Consider the following 25,264-nt stretch of genomic DNA (forward strand, 5'->3'; position numbering starts at 1 on the left):
AGTGCACCTACAACAAAGAAACAATCAAAACAATGGACTGAAAAGGGAGAACCGGCTTCAAAGAATGTGTAGGCAAGGATAAGTGGAATAAATTCATTGACTATCTTTATAAAAGAAAAACTATCAATGGCGAGTATTATGCAAACTTGTGATTTTGTCTTGTTTGGAGCGATAAATGAAAATTTAAATCGTCATTTGCATTAAAATATTTAGTAAACTAAAAAATGTAAGCGATAATCAAGTGTACCAAGGGCCTGTACTATATTTTATGGTTTGTTAAGCCAAATAATGAGAATTAAAATTGAAAATAGAGTCGAATCAACATCCATTTAATCGAAATAAAAATCTTAACTTACTAATAACGAATCACATGGACAATTTTATCACGGTTTCTGAAAAATATGTTAGGCATATAAAAAATGATACACCTTTCTTTTCTTTTTCAAAAGGGTAAACTAGCCACAAACATCTTTTCTATTAAGGGAGGTGCCGGTACCAAGTCTTCGAATTTCAAATAGAATATCCTTTGTAGTCCTTGTACGCTAAGAGATCTGAGTTCGGGAAGTTTACCAAGAAGACGGCTGAAATAGTGCGATTTTCTTTGTGCTTCCGCGTTATAGGTCACGTGGTCGCGCAACGAAGAAATTATCTTCATTTGTAGCTGTTCCACTTTGTGCGGGTCTTTCAAACCGTGCCTCTCTAAAAATCAAATATAATCGTAAATTGCGAAATTTTTTTATCAGAATTATTGAGAAGCGATATCCACAGCGAATAACGTTTGATTAATGATTGTGTGATACATTGTCTATCTTATTAGTCCAAATTTAGATTATCTAAGTAATTTTGAGGAAATTTCGGTTATCTTCTAAAAACTGTCTTCAATTTGAAAAAAATGTCTATAGTTTATTTTTTATGCGCGAGAGACTAGTAAAACTAATTTGGAAAGTCCTATGTACGAGGGCTGCTACTCAAGTTCTGAGATATGACAACTCTGATGTGAATATATCAAATCTGACATAACCAAATCCAACATAAAATTTTGGCACACGAAGCACTTCAAAGTAAATGGTCGCCTCTTTTTTCAGAATGGAAATGTCACAACCGTTCCATTAGAGCCACGTAGAACTGTCGATTCTGAATGACACACCAGTATTTGTTTGCCAGAAGTGTAAGAAAAAATCAGAGGAACTAACCGCAGAAGATGAATCATTTTCCACCACGACAATGCGAACTCTCGTACATCAGTTGAAACAAAAACGTTTTTGAACAGTCAAAACATCGAATGGATCATCTGCAGTCGTTGTTTCACACCCAATGATTTCTTATTATTCCCGCAGATTAAAAATAAATTGCGAGGTCAACATGTATATCTAAATATTCAGTTTCATATCATGAATTTTAATGCTTAAATTGAAAACTAATGACTATTGATAGGAAGAAATAGAAAAGGCTAGTGAAAAGATGAAGGTATAAGAAACAACAGATTAAAAAAGTGTGTGAGGAATTTGGAAATTTTAGTTACACATTACAATCACTCACTTATATCACCAAATTCTTAAAGAATGATATTTTTACTTTATTTGATATTATATTCTATAAATAAAGACGTTGTATGTTAACTGTATTTTTGTGTAACGAATTAAATATCTTATTAAACTCTCTTTTTAGTGAGATGAAATATTTATTTGTGTTTATTGTGTATTTATTATAATGAAAAGCACGCTTAAAATCTCTATTTAAACGACGATCTAGTGAATCACATGTTTTGGAGGTACCTCAATCGGAATGGAAATCGACAATTGGTTCAAACTCATTCCTTCCAAAACTTGAGTAGCATCCTTCGAATTTGAAGTTTACATAGCCGTATCATAAGATATTTCAGAAGGTTAAAAATATTGTTTCATTTGAATTCTAATAATCTCTTTTCAACAATTTCCAGCGAAAATACGATTGTAGGTTTTTGCGTTTATACTCCATTCGGAAAAAATGAAGGGTAATAAATCAATCCTTCTCCTGGCTCCTGGCCACTATAGCCGTAAATTTATTATATCAAGTTCAAATTTCCAACTTTTTTTACTTATCGGCCAAAACAACTCTTTTGGGGTATTTTAAAAAAGGAATGATGTTTTATGGGAAAAATGATAATTAGGTACATTTTGTAAGAAGGTAATAAAAGATTAAAATATGAGGTATACTTAAATGGTTATTGACAAGTTTCAGTTTAAGAAAAAGTCCTATAAAAGAAAATTCCCAATACACAACTGCATTTCTAGCGCAGTATTTGTCACAGAATCTTTAGTGAATACTCAATATGTCGGCCTTTGAAAACTATACTCCAATACATAAAGTGAAGACGCATGCACTCCCTGTTAAGGAGAAAGCTATGGCTTTAAATGTATAAGGTGCATTAAAATATCAGTACCCTTCAGTGAGTGTGTATGATCTAACAAGTATGTGTTCGATAATGACAGGTCTAGGAAAATCAACGGTCTACAAACTTCTTAAGGAAAGGAAAACAAGTGGATGTTTAAGTGGTCCAAAGGGTCGGTCAGGAAGGCCAAAGATTTACATCGATGAAGATTCGCAATTCGCAGGAAAGTCCACTTATTTTGCTTTAAAAAGAAAATTTCTACCATTGGTAAAATTTTGGCGTCCTTTTTAGAAGACGGATGGTAACCAATAAGCAGAAATAAGTTTTGGGCGGTTCTACACGAACTAAATTTTTGTTGGGAAAAACAACGTAAAAATTCATATTTGAAAGATTTCGAGGAAAGCGTATGCTGGAGAAAGTCCTATTTTCGGACGATTAAGAAACTCTGGGAGGAAGGAAAAACTATTTTTTATTTGGACTGTAGGAAAAATATAGGCAAGATAAGACGGTTAACAATTTTAGACAAGCTTTCTTGGAGGGACTGCCAACTGTATATATTAAAAAGCTATAATAATATTTTATTAATTACGAAAAACTCATTGCAACGGCTATGATGGTAAGGGTTTTCTTACTTTTGGGGAGATTCAGAGGTTGGTGTGAAAGTATTAAAAAAGAAAGAGAAATAAAGATTTATAAATAATATATAAGTTGTATTCATTCATTCATAAAAATGGACTAAAGTTGAAATTTTCAATCTCTTAGTTGCTAATATTCTCAACCGACGCATACTAAAATGCTCAAAATTATACTCATAAATCCCAGATTTAAAGTAAATTCTTTACTTTTGTAATGTTATTGTGTGATAAAAAACTTACCCGTAATCAAAGTTAGCGCACAAAGACATGCAAACGCGGATATGTCAATTTCCATGGCATGTAAACCGGCGCAGAACTCCATGATTGAATTTAACCAATCGCCGAATGACCTCTGACACTGTTGCATATCCAACACGACTCCATTACAAAAAGTTAATTTCGAATCATTCGGATGCGTGCGATACGCTAACCTCAAAACGAATAATTCTAAAGAAGCAGATTGGAAGAGAAGTTCTCTATCATCTAAACGTATATCTTGAAAACCGGGAATCTTTTCGGCAAAATGCCTTATTACATCCACCGACGTAGTTAATAGAGTATAAAATTGAAGAATCTTCTCAGCTTCCGATATGATCGGTTCAATCGGACTGGGCTCTAAATATTGCGAATAATCTAAATTAGCTAGATCAGGCGTTGTATCTACGTGGGCTCGAACTAAAGCGGTTATTAGAGAAACGGGCGGACTTGGCGGAGATTCTTGAGGACTTTTAGGCTTGGAAGGTAATCTACCTCTTCTGCCTTTTAAAGAATCTGTGCGTACTACCTCTTTGACCATTCCCACTGCGAGACACTTTTGAAATCTACAAAACTGACATCTGTTCCTTCTTCTTTTATCCACCGGGCAAGCTTTATCGGCTAAACATACGTATTTAGATCCTTTTTGTACGGTTCTTTTGAAAAATCCTTTACAACCTTCACACGTACGAACTCCGTAATGTTGACAAGCTGCTGTATCGCCGCATACCGCACATAATTGCGATGGAGACGGAGGAGTCGGACCTTTTGATACTTCCGGTATACCTCCCGGACTACTAGATGCCGAAGAACAAGTCGAAGCCGAAGGACCGATTCTCAATTTAGGACTCTCGCTGCTACTCGTTGATTCGGATCTTTGTAGAGGTAACGACGCTCTGCGCGATTTGGACGAAGTCGTCACGTGCAAATCCGATGATGGATAAACCGGAAGGGAATAAGATTCCTGGCTGTTGACCGTATCGGTACTCGGAGGAGGATTATAAAAAGAACAAGCAGGAGTGTACTGTTGTTGCGAGTAATCGTAATAATGATTATGTTGTTGATAAGATACGTTGAAACATTCTTCGTCCATTTTGAATGGTGATTGATATCTAACTGAGTAAGTTTCTTGAAAGCTTGGTAAAGGAAGCGGAGAAGAAGGTTGAGATTCGATAGCGACGTCGGCGAAAGGATTAAGTTCTTCGGAAATAACGGCGGAAGTGGGATCGTCTAAAAACGGAGCATTCAGCAGATCAGCGAAACTGCTTGGTCCAAACGGGGTCTGAAACAATTAGAATAGTATATATATTTAATCTTTCGTGCGGCCATAAATAGTATCATCATTATTTTAGTTGTCGATTAGTGGGCTAAGAATAAAACAGCGGGGACTTGTAATAGATACTGAATAAAAATATAACCGTGTCGGAATCGACGACTTGATTCAAGGAGGGTGATGTAACAATCGCGATACCGGGTGTTCCCTGTTTCAGCTTCGGTAAGCAAGGCCAAGTTTCTTTCCCGACCTTATCATTATTCAACTCATATAATGATGATTATCATAACTAATACTAATATTAAATGATTAAACTAGCTTACAAATTTTGTTTTTTTTTCATATACCGCGAAACAAATTTTTATGATTGTGTCAATCTACCTGCTTTTCAAATCTTAAAGCAGAATTAATCTATAACGTTTCTCTCACCAGGCTGGCCCCAGGAGGTAGTTGCTTGTAAAGAAAGTACACAATCTATACAGCATATGTTTCAAGTTTGAAGACGACACGTTGTGTTTAGTATTTGTTTGGTGGCCATTTGGTGGCCAACTACCTCAACCCATAAAGAAGCTGTGCGTGACTGCTTCTTCGTTATCAACTGTAAAATATTGCAGATTTAAGCGAGACCGTACAACCTGTGAAGACCATTGCTGTGGTGAACCAAATCAAGTGATGATTCTGGAAATATTCAAGAAAATCCACAAACCTGTGTTGAATTATCATCGACTGAAAGTGCGCGAGCTAGCAGACATAGTAAGCATTTAAAAAAGTGCGGTAAATTGCATATTAACTGAAAATTTGGATATGAGAAATCTATGCGTAAGATGGATGCTGCGTTTGCTCAAAATGAAACAAAAACAGTATCGAGAAGATGTTTCTATCGAGTTTTTGGCAATGTTTCACAGGAATAAAGGCACGAGTACGATTTCCGTGGCACCTGGATTTGCCATTTTGTAAATCGACCCAAAATAAGTCGAAAATGAGGAATAAAATTTCTCGATATCTCGAAAACGAAGCGAGATATCGATACTTGAAGTTGGAAAAATTTAATTTTATTTAATATATATCCACTTAACCTCACCTAACCCTCTCGTGGTGCACTTTGAGTGTAAAAAGCTTAAAAATCGTGAATTTTTCACACCAAAATTTTTTTCTTCGCGTGAGGATTATTTTAGTTTTATTGGTCTGCCCAAAAGCCACAGGCCGCAAGGAGCAGGTGAGTTTGAAAGCTTTCAGAACGTACTTCGTACGTACGAAACTACTAATTAAATCTTCAAACTATGATTAAATATTTTTTTTATTCTATAAATAATGAAAAACAACCGACAATTCTTTATGAAAAACATCAAATTTTTCATGTATTTTCATGCACTAACGTTTGATTATAACTTCAAGTATCTATATCTAAAACGAAGCGAGAAATTGAAAAATTTCATTCTCCATTTTCGATTTATTTTGATTAGCCAAATCCACTGTTAAATCGCGGCCCCACAGAAATCGCACTCTCCTGGAATAAAGCTGCATTTTTGCACCGTTTCGTAACCATTTAAGAAACATGGATTCATCACTCAACACAAAAAAAGAACAATCAAAACAATAGGCTGAAAAGAGAGAACCGGTTCCAAAGAAGACAAAAATCATTCTATCTGCAGGCAAGATCATGGCATCGGTTTTCTGGGATACGCGTGGAATAATTACTCTTGATAAAGGAAAAACTATCAACTTATGCAACTTTTGAGCGAATAAATCAAGCAAAAATTGACGCATTTGGCTAAGAAGAAAGTGTTGTTTCCTCATGACAATGCACCAGATCACACATTCTTTATTGCAATGGCCAAGATTTAGCACCCACTCGGTGGTGAAAGATTTTCCAACAATGAAGAGGTGATTTCGGCAGTTAATGACTATTGAACATCGCTGGGAAAATTGTGTAGAGCTAAATGGAGATTATGTCGGAAAATAAATATATTTTTTTCCAAAATTAGGTACTTCTGAGACAATCCTCGTATGTAAAAGCACTGAACGTGACCATTTGCTTTCGTTCCCACAACAAACGTTTTCCGATATACGTTTTATAACTGTATATCTATTTATAAGACACCCTTGATATATGACCGTCACATTTCGCATAAAACAATTACTGGAAGTTTTGACTTTCCGTACCTACCTGGCATATTAACATATCTTAAGTAATAACGTAAAATCAACCGCACTAACACGTAAATCACTTTTCACGATACTCGATTCTCGCCGATGGACCCGATAGCTCTGATAGTGACTCCGCCAGAATTTGAAAAAAAAGTTACCGAACCGTTTTAATTCATGACCGATTATATTTCAATGCGCGGTGTGCATCAAAAACGGAACTAAATAAATAAATCTACTAGGCGGGGCTGGCTTTTTTCCGGAACATAAGGTTTTATAAAGCGCGCTTCCACTGCGCGCATTCTGGGTGTGGTTTTGATAAAATTGAAAAGTTATTGGTCCTAACTTTCGTATGTTTAACAAATGTAAGGATCCCGAGGATGCTAGGAAGGTATAATAATCTAGGGAGGGTTGAGTTTTAGAATATTAATAACTAGATTCAAAGCCAGTGGAACCGTTGCAAGTGCATTCATAAGTTTAGATGAACATAGTTGTACAGAAGTTTGAAGAAATGCATCAGTTTTCATCATATTATTATGAAAATTGATTATTTTTATAAAAAAATATATTATCAAATGTTGACTTGGTTTATCGAACAACATTTGTTTTGTGAACGGACGCAAATGTTCACGTTTAGTGTTTTTACATACGAGGATGGTTCCAACAAAGAAGACACAAAAATTTTGGAAAAAATAGATTTTTGTGGGAATATGGAATTCAAAAATTCTAATCTTTTAAGATATTGCACTTTTATAATGATGATTCTAATATTATGGAAATAAAGTTTTCTCCTTTAAAACATCTGTTAAACACATTTTAAACTTGTCGAAGAATATATTTTGGTATTACCTAAAATAAAGGAAAAAAGGTTTTCGAGCTACAGGTCGTAAAACCAGGTATAAGTTTATATATAGAATGGATAATAAAAAATCTAAAAATGTATTCATTTTAAGAAATAGGCAGTTCAGTTATCTTCAAGAATTAATGTTGTAAGGACCTCCGAAACTCTAAGTGAAATAAAATAATTTTCCAATTTATAACGTATTTAGAGTAAGATTTCCATGGCGATTTAACAGCAGATTTGGATTAATTAATTAATTTATAAAAAAATAAATCGGAAATGAAGATTGAAATTTTTTTTGATATCTCGCTTCGTTTTCGAGATATCGATACTTAAAGTTATAATCAAACGTTAGTTGAAAATTCGCTTTTATTGAACAGATGGAGTTCAATACTTTGTTTCAAATGAATATTTTATAACTTCAAATTAAATATGAATTTTGTAATTCGATAAACAAAAGATTTTTTATTTAATTTTCATATTCTTAACCCTGATACTCCAAAATTATATTGAAAAAAACAGATTTTTATAACAAAATAAGCCATTTTTGATAACTTTCATCACTTTGTGATGAATATAACTTAACATACGATAAATACATGAATAATTTGATGTTTTTCATAAAGAAATATTGGTTGTTTTTCGTTATTTATAAAATAAAATAAATATTTAATGATAGTTTGAAGATTTAATTAGTTAAAAGTACGTTCTGAATGCTTTCAAAAGTTATATATTTTCGTTTGTTTTATAATTGAAAAGCCAGACTACTGTAGTGGGGGGCGAGGGAACGAAGCCCCCCATAAGAAAAAAAATAATAATAAAATAAAACTAAAATAATCTTCACGCGTAGAAATTTTTTTTTAGATAATTTTGGCTGTAAAAAATTCATTATTTTCGAGCTTTTTACTCTCAAAGTGCACCACGAGAAGGTTAGGTTAGGTTGATATATACAAATATTAAGTAAAAATAAATGTTTCCAACTTCAAGTATCGATATCTCGAAAACGAAGGGAGACATCGAAAAATTTTATTCTTCATTTTCGACTTATTTTGGGTCGATTTACAAAATGACAAAACCAGGCGCCACGGAAATCGTACTTGTTCCCCGTTACTTTATCTAAAATCCCAGCAATTTTAAACGTAATCTCTTTTTAGCCCCCATATACTTTGCCCAGCGATGTTCAATAATTTCCGTGACATTTTTTCAAATCTGGGAACAGATAATTATCCGACTGGTCTAAATATGGCTAATAGAGTGTATGAGGTGGCAGTACAAACTTTAATTTATTAATTTTGACCATTGCAATAACGGATGTGTGAACTGATGCAATGTCTTGATGAAACAACACTTTCTTCTTAGCCAAACGCGACTGTTATTGCACCTCCATGTCAAAAGATATCGAAAACGTCAGTAATCGTGTGATCTGATCGTTCGCTAAGTGCGTTTGCCAAATCTATAGGAATAAACAAAGAATATGAGCGGCAAATTTCACACGAAAATATTTGTATTGACACTTTGGAATGCGTTTAAAAATGAAACAAATTTATTAGAAAAGAAGTCTGTTGAAGCTGTGAAAAGAAAAAGCAGCGCGAATCCTAAAGGAACTAAAAGAAACAGATTTCCTGCACTCTTTCGACAATGGAAGATTCGAATTATTCAGAGACAAAGATTTCTTTGAGTTTCTGCAATAGATACGTACCTGAGATTGCAGCAGTAGCATGCTTGAATGGGGACTGGTTGGAGTTGATGGCTGAGCACTTTCCGCCACCAATGGGGTATTGCTTACTTCGCTTTGAACTAACAGCGTGCCTGGAAAAATAAAACTTTCATTCATTCATAATCATAGTGTATAGATTCAATTCTAAAGAGTATAATCGTTGAGTTTTTCACACTAACAAGATCCAAGCATGTACAAAGTTTTTATCATTCCCAATATGAGTTAATATTGAAAGAGTTTTTTGGAGTTATTTGTAATAGTGTGTCCTTCAGGGTTGTCTACGAGACGATTCTTTGAAAACTTTTGTCTTTGGCATCAGAAAAAAAATCTCGCATCTCGCATTAAAGGTCTTGTTTCGGTTCATAACTTGCGCGAAAAACTCGCAAACGTCTCGCAATTTTCATGTTGGCTATCTAAATAAAAAACACTGATAAAACGGTTCAAATTTTTATTTCGAATAACAAAAACATAGTAAGCTACCAATATAAATAAAAAAAGGAAACGAAAATCGATAAAACAATATTAAAATCATTTCTAATTTCCATTTAAATGAACAAATACAAAATATATGTACAGCTTTCTTTGCTGTATCCCGTATTTCGTTATCCTGGATAGCTCTGTCTTTCATGGTCTGTTCAATTCAAGATCTTTCAGGGTTTTCTTCGTCTTTTGTCATCTGAAACGACATATTCGAGACCTTTGCCTCCTTCATCATTACGGCCATCTTTAAACATTGAACACCACTCCACCATCACTCATGAAGTTTTCCACATACACACAACCTCATTCTCCGATGGATTTCTGCAGTACCCTTAGCCTGTAGCAAACGAACCACACTTCGTAATTCACACTTATCGGGAGCATCAATAATGGTGGTGTTTACGTGATTTTAGCTGAACGCCGACTGACGTCTGAATGTTAACAATAGCAGTGTAGTGCGAGAGCTTCTCAGTCGCCTACAGCGCAAAAAACGGCGATCGTAGATTATATATCAGTTAATAACATTTTCTGAAACTTCTGAATCCGAATAAAAATTCCAACTTAATAAATTCTCTGAAGTGTATAGATTCACACGTGATTGAACTATGGCCTGCGAAAGGATATTTACAACTTTTGATAGATAGAACGTGGAAATATATTTAGTTGGTCACCCAAATATCCAAAGCTAACAAGCTTCAGCATTGGGATCGAATAAAAGATCTCGTTTACACCAATAGATCCACGGCAATGGATGATACAATTGAAAGAATACTACAGGTAGACATGGCGATCTGAAATCGATTAATCGATACCTCGTATCAAATAAATCGGTACACAATAATCAGTTGATCGATATTTCACCTTTGAAAATCAACATTCTATTTTTTTCTCTTTTGGTAAAAACCATAAATAATTTATTATTAGCTGAATGTACTCGTAATATTATGGTGTTTCCGGAAAGGATTAATTACTTAAAAACTCGCGCCTGTGAGAAGCTCTCTGACAGATTGTTGTTTTTAAAGCTTTGGGAACTATCGGGTATATTATGTATTTTCTTAACTTTTTAATTTAAATCTCTGATTTTACTGATAAGAAATGCCAGAAATTGTTCATTGTATCTTTCATGTTTTTCGTGAAATGGATTTATATTTACATTGTAAATACAAACTTGCACAAAAATCGATTGGCTAGAAGTCGATCTTTTAGACCTCGATTTTTTTATGATTCGATACTTCAGGTTGCGATTTGCCATAAATATTTCAATGGCAGAAACTAGAATAACTGAACTATCAAACCGTCAACGGCTGAAGAAATACCCTAAAATTTATTACAAAATTCGATTATCATATAAAAAGTGCAGCTTGAATGGGTAAGTTCTAAAATTTTTGTTTTTTTGTTTTTTTAATTTTATATATATATATATATATATATATATATATATATATATATATATATATATATATAAATACGCCCTCTGGTGGTGGACCTATCATTCTATAAATGAATTCTATGTGTTTCTCTGGTCACTTTTGTTATAATTTTTTCCCCTGAAGGTATAATATAATAATGTTCATAGAATCAATTCAAAAAATATAGAAAAAGGCGGTGGTATTTAAGGATCTTTTTTTAAAAAATCAAAAATATCTGTACTTTACGAACTGCAAGAGAAAGATCAAACGATATATTTTGAAGGTGTTTAAATGTTCATATCTTTTGAAATTCTTTATGGGTTAATTAAGTGAGAAGTAAAATTTTGGTTACCTCTGACCTATTTGCGGAATGTTCATTTTATGATATGAGATTGATGGTTAGAAGCTACTATAAAATGTTAATCAATGTATGTAAAATAACAAATTTTTATTTTGTTTAATTATAATGTGCATAAACGTTAAATAAATTTTAATGTTTGTACTTGAGCTTTTATAGTAAGTACTGGTTAATAAATTACATTTTAATATATTTTGTGGGGTAATAAAATTATTTTATTGGAATTATTGTTTGTTTCCATTGTACAGTTATGTTGGTTTGATAGAGCCCGTTACAAAAGTGAATAAAAATTCAAAAAAAGATCATAGAATAATTGCTATATGAAAGTGGAACCACTGTAGGAAGGACTCTTAAAAGTCACAGTTCTTTAGATGCATAAAAAGTTCTATGGGACCAGTTTTATATATAGTTTCGCAAAAAAATATGGAAGATTGTCAGCGATTTCTTCTCCATATACCATAAATCTACACTACCGATCAAAATCTTTATCACACCCCAAAATCCATTCATTAAATTTCAAAACGATGTATGACCGTTATTTGTTCATTTTTTGTACTAAGGCATGTTTAAATTTTGTCGGTGAGTGAGACAAGTTAAAATTTGCAAGTACTGGATCATTTATTCATTAATCGGAAGTCTTCTTAGTCTAGGCAAACGTACATTGTCGCCGAATTAAAAATAGGTACCGGACCAAGAGTTTGGGCGATAGAAAACGTTCAGGGCGGCCTCAAACATCACAACCCATGAAGGTAAACGTATTGTATCGATCAGTAAACGTGGTTCAGATAGCAGCTGAGATCAATGAATCTAGGAATCTACCTTTAAGTACTTCTGCTGGAAAGGACATTGAGATAATTGGCCTTTATGGAAGGGTGATAATGAAAAAATAAAATTAGGTTGCAGTGGGCTAAATAGCATAAAAATTGGCCACATAAAAAGTGGGAGAGATTTTTATGGGGTGACGAGTCAAAGTTTTTGGGTCAAATGAAGAGCTGATGCTAGATCCACATGTAATGTTTACTATAAAACACAACTTAGGCTCGGTGATGGTTTGGAGACGGTTTTGAGGAAGGACGACCGGAGACCAGTTAAGTTAAAAGTTAAAGGATTTCAAGAGAGAAGGCTTTAAAACATATACAAGGAAAATGTAATGCATTCCTCGAAGCCGTGCAAAGACTATGAAAGAATTGGAAGGGAAGAATGTACTGAAATTAATGGCTGTCATAGTTGCTCGACCTAAGCACGATTCAGTTGTTGTGGGACAAATTCAACAGGGAAGTCATGAAGCAGTGTCCAACTTCTACTTCACATATTTATTATATCCTCAGTGCTCGGTGCTCAATGAATGGGAGAACAAATAGCCAACGTCAACATATCAATTTCGTGAAGTAAACTAAGGTCAATACTACTGAAAAATCGCAGAGATTAAGTCTAGGCCATACGTGACTGACCCATAGCTACTTATTTGATGCGAAACCGGAACCAAAATGTAGCAACTGCAATTGCAAATTGATTATAAAACATATAATCGCAAAATGTCCATCTTTTAGCTCGGATGATCAAATCTACCACTCAAAACAATACGTGAAATTTTAGGACCTAAATACAATATTACCTACCTTGAAAATTACCTTAAAATAGATCTCGATCATAGATAAACTTAATTTAACAAATAACTGTAGTTAAAACAATTAATTTTGACTGAATAGCTAATAAAAAAAAATTGTAGTTTTCTTTTTATTTTATTCTTATCTAGATATGTTGTTTGGGATATAAATAATTGTTTTCATTTGTTGTGTATCTCGCAAAATATAGGGTGTGGAAAAGCTTTTGACATTTAGTGACTAGTTCATTGTAAAGATAAAGCCAAATGGATTCCCAGCATCCCATAATTCGAAAACGAGGGTTCAGAACATTCAGAACACCCTGTATATCTAACATAGATCAAATTCCTTTCAAAAGTAATACTACTACATCGTTTTACTAATAGGTTAAGGGGTAAAAATTTTAAAAAGTCAATATCTTTTTTTTAGCTGTTAAATGTTGAAAATGACGTTCTGAAAATTTTTCTCTGAGATATGAGCATCAGACGGTGGGTATCCCACTGCGCGGTCGGCGTACCTTTCGCTCTGAAATGCTTACCTGCCTCAGATATCCCTAAGCGACTATTTCTAATTGTAAATAGTACACAGGGCTACATATAGTTGGCACTAGCTAGATTAGGACCTGTTTTTGTGTTAATGTATTAGTGTAGCGTCAGTTGCATCACGTTTGTCGTCACGTTTTCAAATTTTAAGCATTTTTTTAAGACTACCACCACAATTATTCAACCAATTTTGATCCGATTGATACAAATCTTTGGTAGAAGCTTCATAATTACGTAGGATTTTATTAATAAATAGAAAACTTTTTGTTTTACGACCGATTTTTCATGATTTTTTTATACGAAAAAAAATTATTTTGTAGAACTTTCGCTAAAATTTGTTAAAATTTGATATTTTTCAAAACGCCTACGTACTTCTTTTGCTTTTAGTTCAAAAATTAAGAAAAAAATTGATTGATATTTCAGATCAATAACTACAACGAAAAGTTGGTGGTAGTGCAAAATTCCTATTATGCTTATAGCTCTGTGTTGACGCCATTTTGTTTTTAAACGCTCTATAAAAATTAATTTAATTACCACAAAATATGTATAATGAAGTCATCTAATAAGATTTAGCATCTGATTTAAAGTTTTTTTGTAAAAAATTTCAAAAATGATCTTTAAATACCAGGCTCTACAGAGGTGTTACCTCTTAAGTTAAATCGAATTATTTTGACTCAGTTGTGACCTTTTTAAGATGTTCCCATTTTCACTTTTATCCAATCTAGTTGTTCGATTATGTTTTTTTACAAAATTTGTAAATTTGTTTTTGTTATTAGTAGATACTTAACATATGAGTTTGTCTTGTTTGTATCTAATTGCAAAAATATTTCTACTTATTCTTATAAAGAGACATTCATTGTCTCAATTGGCATGGATTTGAAAAATGGTAAAGTCGAGCTTTAAAAACTATATTTCCATCAGAAAAATCACATAATTCTCCATTCACCTCCAGTAAGTAATTATCTGGTTATCTGTTTCTAATAGGCCAGGTATTCAAGCATTTCCCCTCCGAATTCTTTAATGCAGCATGGATTTATTTGAAATTTTGACAGATGATAGGTGTGTATCCAAAAAGGGAGATCTACATGGTGCCGAAGTGTGCAACCCACCCTGGGGATGCCATCCCTTTTAGGGGGTGGAAAATTTTTCACCCAAAATAACCCCAGAAAAGTAAGTACGATTTTTCTTAAAAAAACCGCATTTTTCAATGGTTTTTACTCTGTAATGATGCATTTTATCGAAAAAAGTGTAATGAACAAAAATGAAACTTATGAGAAAACAAAGAAATTAAGCTATATGTTAAGACCTTAATGTTATAGCCTAAAGCAAGTTATAGATACTTTAATAGTTTTTGTTTTACGTAATTGAGCATTTAACCTCAAATAACGAGAAAAGTCATAGAATACTTCTTAAAGAGCTTAAAAAGACCTTTTAAACGACCATTAATAATAGTCGTTTCGTCTGACATTTCAGTGAGATATGATGTATATATATATATATGTGATAGTTAAAGTTAAAAAAAAAATTACTAAAACTATGCCATTTCATTGGAAACCAAAATTAAACCTATTCCTTGTACCAAATACTTTAAGGGGATGTTATTTACGACATCTGGAAGTTTGGCTGATTAGAAATGCATAATTTTGATAAAAATGAGCATTAAATATATTTTTTATATATTAAATAAATTTTTGTAGCATAAAAATTGACCGAGTTATTTTTTGAAGGTAATTTTGAATTTTTTTTTGGGAATTATAGGATATGAAAAAGTTTAAAATTTTGGAGCACTGATTTTTTCCGTTCATGCTAAGCTGCCTGTAAATTTTATTAAAATGCTATGAATTTTTCACAGTAAAAATGAAATTGTAATGTTTTACATCGTTAAAAGATTTTTTCTTATATTATATTCATCATAAGGGTAGTTTTTAAAGATTTTTAAGGGTTGATAATTCAAAATATATAAATTTTCTATTATACAATATATTAAGATATTTAAGCTGCGTAAACGAAAAAGATTTGAATTGAGAAAAAGTAGGAAAAACTATACTATTGGTATTTTTCGATAAGGGGTGGTTTTCAACTCTTAAAAACAAATTGCACACCTTGCAACCTTGTATATCTTGATACGGATGGTGAGATGAGCTTAATTCTAAATTTTGAGGAAAATCGGAACTGCATTAAAGAATTCGGAGGGTTGACGGTATTTTAAACTTGAATGCCTACACTATAATATTTTTCTAACAAACTGATTTATTTCTCATTTAAAAATAATCTGTTAATAAAATTCAATGCTCATCTTACCAGTATCCACAAAATCCTGAATCATTCGTTCAAAAAATAATAAAAAATCATTCTGTTGCTATTCGTCACTAATAATCTTATTAACACCACAAAATACGAACTGAAAATAACCGGAAACGCTGTACCGTATTGGCTTATATAGAAAAGGAGTAGGGTGGCGTTTGGCGAAATTATTATCATCCCCAGGGAGCGAAATCGTTGATATTTAAAGCCCCAGGCAATCAGGACTCCAAAGAAAAGTTATGGCCCGTGAAGCTGTGCTTTGTACTTGATTAGGATACAACATATTTATAAAACATATTGTGTTGGTGTAGTGTTACAATTTTAATATAGTTAATTCCTCATTGAATCATTCAAGAAATTTATTAGTTTTCCTCATCGCTCATATATAGAGTATTTTTTAATGAATATTAATTTTAAAGTAATCGAAAATATTTAGTTGGTTCTAGTCCATTAGTTCATTATTTTACCCGAATACAAGTAATAAAAATAAAAATTCCTTATAAACCTTCTCATTTAATAATATATAAACCTTTCTAGCGTCCATTTGAATGGTAGTCATCCATGCTTTTGACTCTTGCTTCTTGACTTCCAAACTTCCTTGTTTTCACTTTCATCCGACTTACGTGGCCGTATCATTTTAGTTTTGTCATTTCATATCTATTTTGTCTATTTCTATTACTTCCAGGACTTTTCTTTAAGTTTTCCTTGGTATCTAGCTTTCGAAGGCACAGGTCAGGATCGGTGCATACAAGAAGTTGTATACAGCCATCTTTCTCCTTATAGATTCCTCCCTCTCTCTTCTCCAAAAATGTATTCTTGATATTTTGGTAAGCTTTCAATATTTACTTTTCTTCATTTCCTCAGCAATTCATTATTACATTATTATTTGAAAATGTCATATATATATATATATATATATATATATATATATATATATATATATATATGTATATACACAATAGTTATTTGTATGCCAAGGACTGAAAGTGCTACTTTGTTGGACCAGTCTGAAAATGGACGAGTCCAATAAAGTAGTATTTCAGCCGCGGCATACAGAACATTTTTTAGACGACGCATAAGATCCAAAACTGAAGAAAGTAAATGATTAATAGAGAATTATAAACAATTTATTTATTTCTTCATTTCTTCGGTGAGTTTAGGTGGCGAGGATTCATTGCTGATGTTTTCTTTTTCATTATAATTCATTGTTAATCATCAATTTAGAAAAAACTTCGGATGAAACAAAGAATTTCAGAAAATTAAAAATTTAAGGTTATGCAAAATCATCGAAGTGAAACTGTCAGCTGTCAACATTGAAGTGGCTAGAGTCACATTTAAGGAAGTTAAAGTTGTCTACTCCAGAGCGTTCCGAAAGTATTTTGCAGTACGGAACTGTGACTTTCACTACATGGAACGCAACTTTCGGTATGTAAATGAATACAGAACGAGCAACTTTTAGATGGCGTCGACTAAAAATGTCATTTTATATGAAATTACTCGAGATTGAACTTGAAAAAATATTTTAACTGTTTACTAGATAAATAGTTCAGAAGTTCAGAGCTTCTTAAAATGTATCATGATAGTTTTTGAATCAGAATGTCGTTAACAAATAGTAAGCTCTAGTGTGTCACAAAAGATCAAAAAAGTGTAATTCGAATCGATTAACAGACGCGTTTAGCTAGAAACAAGACCAAAAAAATATAACAAACTTTGTAATCATAAAATATTGTGATGTTTTTCGTATTTATTTACTGTCTTTTTATTCATGGGGTGAATTAATCAAACTAGTCTCTTACGTTCTTGATTTATTTACACACTATACAATACACTCAACTGTGATAATTTACCTATAAATATCACTTAAATAATTTCTGTGATTATTTTTCATAATTCAGTCTTTTTACTACGACTATTTATTCATAACTAAACTAACTGCGTTTATATAAATCATTTATATACCTAAATAAAACTCTACAAAGTTCTAGAACAAATAGAATCAAAAGAAATACTGAAATAAACCGCTTTCTATAATAAAAATTTCATAGAAGACGCGTCCACCATTTATAAAAAATCAGATGAAAGGCTACGCGCGAATTTGTTATCATATCTGCACAGGGCCGGGCTAAGGACCATTTTGCGAACTTGTTCGTATCAATAGCCTACAGGCGGTAAATCTGTAAATCCGTCAATGTATAGTACCACATTTGAAAATAATGAATTTAACTTTCGTTTCTTATTGTATTTCTCACGCGAGAGGCAGATGAAACATAAAAACAATCCTTTCTTATTTGAAAAAGATACTCAGCTTTTTCAAAACAAAGGATCATTGTAATAGATTTACTACGAATAATATTACTAGAAAAACCACTCAACGTAGGTGTTAGATATGTCAGAATGATACAACAATAATTTTTATTTATAAACATCCGTTATCTCCGTATAAAGATTTAAAAACAACGGAATTGTTTACGTTCGTATAAATATGTAGCTATAATAATATTTCACCGCTAGATGACATCATCGGTATTTCTTTGGAACAATTTTTTTCTATATCATAGTAGCACTTCTAAAAATTATTGAATACCAAGTTGTTTTGGGTTTAGCACAAATAACACTGGATGCTAATTTTTTTTAACACAAAAGAAATATAGGCACGACCTCATCGGATAATTAAACCTATTGTTACGGTTGCTAGAGTATTAAAATAATAAAGCAATTTATTCATACGTATATTACTTCTTTTAGTGAACAGAAACATATATTTATATTTGAACATTGGAAAATGTACACTTATCTTGAATAGTTGATATTTTGCAAACATTTGATGTTGGAGAGGATTAGGAGAGGGGGGACCTGTTAAAACTTTAGACTAATTTTTAATACATAACCCCCCCAGTTCCAAATCCTCTCCAACATTAAATATAATTAGTTACGAATGATTTAATAACAAAAATCAATTTCTACCAATAATCAATTATTTACTCGTACAAATAAACATCAATTTCTATTGGATAGATTCGTGACATTTCTTCGATAAATGCTTCAATTCTATTTGAACATGAATAATGTCTTTTAAATAGAAATTCCTCAAAATACTGACCATAATGAGATCTAGTTCTTCCATAACGAGGTATGTTATCACGAATATCTCGCCAATATTTTGAGTATGACCCTAACCTAAACTAACCTAGCTAAATTTTCAACGTCAAAAAAGTATGTGAAGGAATAATTTCCGAGCGCCATATATCATCATCATATTAAATTAATCAGCGTAATTTTCTCCACGACATACTAAAATTTCAAGGAAATCGGGCGTATGTAACCTAAATTAAATAATTACTAAATAATAATCGAGTGTAGACTTATATTTTAGCTAATTAACTTACTTATAACTTCTAAACAACTTGTGACGTGCCATTCAGCTTATTACGTTTTTCTTCAAACATTTTGAATGTTCCTTTGTTATGGTGGTACAGTAGTCACTTCAGATTTATTTATTCTGGCATTCTGAGTTTTTGAAGAATTTAATTTGTTGTCCCACTCTATTCGAAAAATTCAATAAAACCTCGAAATTAAATCGAATTCTTCATCTACCTATCTACACTACACCTATCAAGGTAAGTTTTATTATTAGAAGTCGTTTACAGAGTAGTAAATATGTCCTCAAACTATTACGAAATGCGGGAAAAGATGATATCGATTTGATTTCCATTGGCAAATGATTATATATTTTTTCGGATTGTAAAGTATTGAGCTTTTAACTAATTCTGAACGTGGAGTAGGCAGATCCGCGTTTCCCTTGGTGGCTAGCTGTTCAACGATCTTTCTGAAATTGGAGAAGGCAAACGGATCCAAATATGAATCTTTCTAATCTTTTGAAGACTCGGCAGTGAGCCCTGCTGTTTCGTCAAAGTAAATATCTAACAGCTCTTTTGTAGTTTGAAGATTCGCTCAAATTGAGTCGCAACACACGTACCCTGGAAGAGAAGGGTATATCGGAGATGCGACTCAATAAGGGTATAATAAACTGTTAAGGATGTAACGTCTATTTTAAGGGATTGTCCATAACAAGCACTAAGCGATGTATTTTTATATGATAAAGCTTCAGTTTTAGAAACGTTGAGACGCAGAAGATTAGAATCGCACCATGATTTAAGGGTGATTAGGTCACTAGATATGATCCTATGAAATGCTGAAAATTAAAGGTTGCTCCAAGAGAAACTAGTATCGTCTGCAAAAAGATATATTTTACTACTGATGTCTAGATATCGTTTATAAACATAAGAAACAAAAGAGGGCCTAGTACTGAGCCTTGGGGCACTCCACATTCTATTGGCTTGCAAGAAAAAAATCCTTGTATCATCCCTTACAAACTGACTTTGTTGTTGGTGTTGGTAAGGTATGACTTAAAACATGCGAAAGGTATTTCCCCAAAAACGTAGTACTACAATTTGTTAATTGAAATATTATGATTAACAGAATCGAAAGCCTTAGAAAAATCACAAAAAGTTGTTGCAGTGGAGTGATGGCTGTTGCAATTGTTATTAACAAAATAAAATGAATAAAAATGGTATTTAGTTTATCATTAATAACTCGAAACATATTAGTATGTAAGCAATTTTGAAAAAAGGAAATTTCCGATAAAAAAACCATAACTTCCGGAACTCGATCTCTCTCTATTTATAATATTTTAATTTGACGCTGAAAATAGGGCTCCGCGTGGCTGTTTAAATAATATATCTGTTTTTTACGCTTTATGCCGTTTAATATATAACCGGAAAAATTTTAAATAATAAATATACACAAATACACAAACATTATAAAATAGAATCATTTATGTCCAACAGAGCTCCAATTGAATAAACATCAAACACAGTAAGTATATTATTTAAACAATAAAATTAACGATAAAAGTAAAATTAATCATTCAAACACATTTTTTATAGGTGATTCCATTCATATTGCTATGAACTTTATCTTAATTTCCACGTTTTTGAACTTGTTGACTAGACTAAAAATGGTGAACATTTTACTGGGTCAACAAACTGTGATTGGTCAGTAGAATTGAACAATAGCTTTGGGTAAGAGCTAAGTGGTTTTTAAGAGAAAATATGGAGCCTGGAAAGACAAATATAGTAGTTCGTGATAAAATTATCATTTCACCGTTACATATAAAACAGGTCATCATGATACTTCTTCTTAAGTTGCCATATCCATTTAATGAGGGTTGAAGACAATTTCGGCAAACTTATTTCGGTCCTGAATGGTGCGAATTGAAGATGATGTGTTCTTACCAGTCCAATCGCGTATGTCTGCAACCAGGTCCACGTTTTCCTTCGATTTTTCCTTCCATTATTAATTTCAGTATATCATACTTGTTGTCACGGCATATGTGGTCCAGATAAGCGGTCTTTCTTCTTTTTATTGTTGTAAGTAACTCTCTTTCCTTTCCCCTAGTCCAAGCACTTCATCGTTAGGTATATGTTGAGTCAATGATATTTTTAGTAGTCAACGAAGGATCCATATTTCAAAAGCCTCGAGTCTGTTCATTGTATCCACTTTTAATGTCCATGCTTCTGCTCCATATAAGAGAACTGAGTGCACATACGTCCTACAAAACGGTACCTTAAGTTTAAGTTCGAGGTTGCGTTACATAATAGGTTTTTCACCTTTAGGAATATGGCTCTAACTTGTTCTATAGGTGATTTTACTTCGACGTCAGGGTCTAGATTTTTCTTTTAATAGAAAATAATCCGAGAGGGCTAAATCTGGTGAATAGGGTACATAAGGTAGCAATTCAAGCATTAAATCATTAATTTTGGCCATTGAAATAACAGATGTGTGAGGTGGTGTATTGTCTTGATGAAAGAACACTCTCTTTTTAGCCAAATGCGGTTGTTTTTGTTTGATTCCTTCGCTCAAACGTTGCAATGAGTTCGTATAATACTCGCCGATTATAGTTTTTTCTTTTTCAAGCTGGTAAATGGAAATTATCCCACGCGCATGCCAAAAAAAAACCGAATCGACGCCTTGAACTTGCCTGCAGATGGAACAGTCTTTGCCTTCTTTACCTTTCCAATCCATTTTTTTGATTGTTATTCTGTTTCGAAAGTGAAGTGATAAAACCACGTTTCATCCATAATTATGAAACGTTCGTTATGCAGCTGCCAAGATATTTAGATTTCTCAACTTTCTCTATTGCGGTGTCAAAGATGTTTATGTTCAGTTGTGGGTTTGGAAGTCTTGTTATGGTCATTATTTTTGTTTTCGTTACGTTAATTTTCATGCCTAGTTAATCTTCCACTTCTATAACTTGATTAGGTATTGAAGGGCATCATGAAACAGTTTGTTAAATCAGTAATTCAGGATGGGAACTGATGTTCTTACATTTGCAAAAAATTTCCCCAACGCACTATAGAAAATTGAAGCGATATTTCATATGTCCCCCAAATGAGGCAACTCACGGAAGATTTTCAATTTAGAAATAAATTTAAAGCATTAAAGAGAAGAACCCGGGAAGAGTGCTGTAAGGGTTTATGTCATACGGATCTGACTGTTTTCGTCTTTGAAACGTCATTTTCCAAAATCTACACATCAGAGAAGAGCATTAAAATAAAGTATCAGGACTCAACGAATAATTTTTGTTTAGTAAAGTTTTTCTTGTTAAGTACATGTTTTTTCTGTTTTATACCTACATAGCTAAAACTTAAACACTAGACCTGATAAAAAATCTTCTGTTTTGAAAATATCATCAAATGTAGTCAAACACGGCTAAAATTTATGCAATAACAGTAAACTAGTATGGTATAATTATCTTCAGAAAGTCTCACAGTGGAATTAATAAGGAATATCATGCTAAAGAATTATTTGTAAATTTGAAAAAAAATCAGTATTTCTGTGTTCTTTAATATATTGAACTTCTACCGGGAACGTTTCGTGCTATACAGCTATACTATCAATTCTTCTACCAAATATCATACAAAGGAATTTTTAACTTATACAAAATTATCTCTCATTCAAACCATGCATATTTAATCATCTTTTGTTTCGTATAAAATTATAAATCATACATCACATACATCCTAGACAAGTTTCAAGACTGCGCCTCTGATTTGTATGCGAGCTTTTAGTAGGGCACTGATGATTATTAATTTAAAGAACCGGTTTTCGGTATACTAATATCTTCGAGCCCGAGGCAAGTGTCCACCAACGCTTTACACTTTCAATTTCTAACAGAACCGGAATTGAGCACAAAGAGAGGAAAACAGATTTTAATTCAAGAGTGAAATAAGTAAAAAAATCGTCGCACTTTCAGCGCGGAAGACTATAGAGCATTAGTTACTGTTAGAATCAGTAAATATTATCAAAACAATAAAAGTTTATTTAATAATTTTGTCTTAATCATTTCTCGACAATTCTCATAATAATTGGTTAATAGAATGGAAAATGACCCCAAATTACAAGAATTGAAACAGGAGCTACATGTTACTACAGGTAGATGAACAGACTTTTTTTGGAAATAATGCGCTAAAAACATACCAAATTGAAGACTCAAGGACGTTAACAAAGAAGAAAATGAAGAATATTAGTAAGAATATAGAGAAGATTAACAAAATATATTGAAAGGTATTACTATAAAAGGTATTATTATAAAAATGTGGTGATTATTTTATATTTAGAGGACAAATGAATTCACTATTCATTTTATTGATTTATTAACACGGATGACAAGATTCTAAACCGCATCCTAGATTTTTCCTCTAACAGAAGATAATCCGAGGAGGCTAAATCTGGCGAATAGGGTACATGAGGTAGCAATTAAAACTTTAATTAATTAATTTTGGCCATAACGCTAATAACAGATGTGTGAGTTGGTACATTGTCATGAGGAAACAACACTTTGTTCTTAGCCAAATGCGGCCGGTTTTGCTTGATTTCTTCGCACAAACGTTGCAATGAGTTAGGATAATACTCGCCGTTGATAGTTTTTTCTTTTTCACGCTGGTAAATGAAAATCATTCCACGCGCATGCCAAAAAACCGAAACGACGCCTTGAACTTGCCTGCAGATGGGCAGATGGAACGGTCTTTGCCTTCTTTCCCTTTCCAGTCCATTATTTTGATTGTTCTTTTGTTTCGAATATGAAGTGATGGACCCACATTCCATTCATGGTTATGAAACGGCGACTTCATTTCAGTAAACATTGCCAAACACTCAATGGAAACATTGAAATAACTACTATGTCTGCTAACTCGCGCAATTTCTGTCAACGTTCATCCAGTACCGCTTTGTAGATTTTCTTTAACATATCTGATGTCGTCACCTCATTTGGTCGACTACTTCGTGGATGGTCCTAAGGCCTCGTTTAAACTCTGCTACCCAATATTTTACTGTTGATAAGGATCTCAACTATCGGTTTTCAGGCTTCCAAATAAAAGTATTGTATCTCATAACGATGACGAATTTTTCTATGTTTACAAATTCACTGAAAACTATTGATGGCTGCCAAACAAATACTAAACAACGTGGCGTCTTCAGTCTTGAAACATATGCTGTATAGATTGAGTATTTTCTAATACTGTGTGTATTTTTCAAGCAACTACCGCCATCTCTACGTCCAGCAAGGTACTTTCGGGACCATAGAGACTTACTTCAAGGGAAGAAGCCTACCTATCTTTGTGTCCTTGATTAAGATGTGTTCTCCTTTCCAGGATATTCTTTCCAATATCATGAAGAAAAGGAAGAATATATATATATATATATATATATATATATATATATATATATATATATATATATATATATGTTGATAAATTGATCTAAACGTGTTTAACGACAACTATCACTTAATCTATGAATTACTAAGAGAATATTGCACAGCAAGAGTAAAATTTATTCTCATTATGACTTATTACTGGGTGGTTGAAGGTGACCTAATATTTAACATCATATTCATTTGGAAAATTAGATGAACTTGTAAAGGTTTCTTGCAACGCCAGTCTGACGGCAATCAAACAAAAAAGGCAAGAATCGCGAAGAAGCACCAGAGATCATCTATTTCTTCTGATCGAAGTGAGTCACCAAAAACGAAATTTCGAAACGTTGTATTCTGCACAAATTGCATTAATAATGGGTTTGAGGGGAACTTGCTGTACCAATGAGTTACATTCCATGAAATATTAACAGCATAAAGCTCTTTTCTTTCGCCGGGACCACCATGATTGGTTGGTATAAATAAGTTGGATGTTGTGGATAAAACAAATTTGTTTATTTCTAAAACTGAAGGATCCTAAACTTCATCGGCAAAATTAGTGAAAAAACTAGAGCCCA

General features: G+C 32.8%; 1 protein-coding gene across 1 annotated transcript in view; it reads right to left on the bottom strand.

The window, feature by feature from the left end:
* Positions 1 to 442: 442 nt before the first annotated feature.
* The window catches only part of LOC130452411 (probable nuclear hormone receptor HR38), a 66,844-nt gene continuing 42,022 nt past the window's right edge, over positions 443 to 25,264 (bottom strand). Inside the window, exons 2-4 of the mRNA XM_056791682.1 lie at positions 9,220 to 9,329; positions 3,247 to 4,543; positions 443 to 699 (exon numbers count right to left, since the gene is read on the bottom strand). Of these exons, the coding sequence (XP_056647660.1) occupies positions 443 to 699; positions 3,247 to 4,543; positions 9,220 to 9,329 (1,664 nt within the window). The remainder of the gene's footprint in view (positions 700 to 3,246; positions 4,544 to 9,219; positions 9,330 to 25,264) is intronic.

Source organism: Diorhabda sublineata, chromosome 1 (assembly GCF_026230105.1).
Source record: "Diorhabda sublineata isolate icDioSubl1.1 chromosome 1, icDioSubl1.1, whole genome shotgun sequence".
Classification (NCBI taxonomy): domain Eukaryota; kingdom Metazoa; phylum Arthropoda; class Insecta; order Coleoptera; family Chrysomelidae; genus Diorhabda; species Diorhabda sublineata.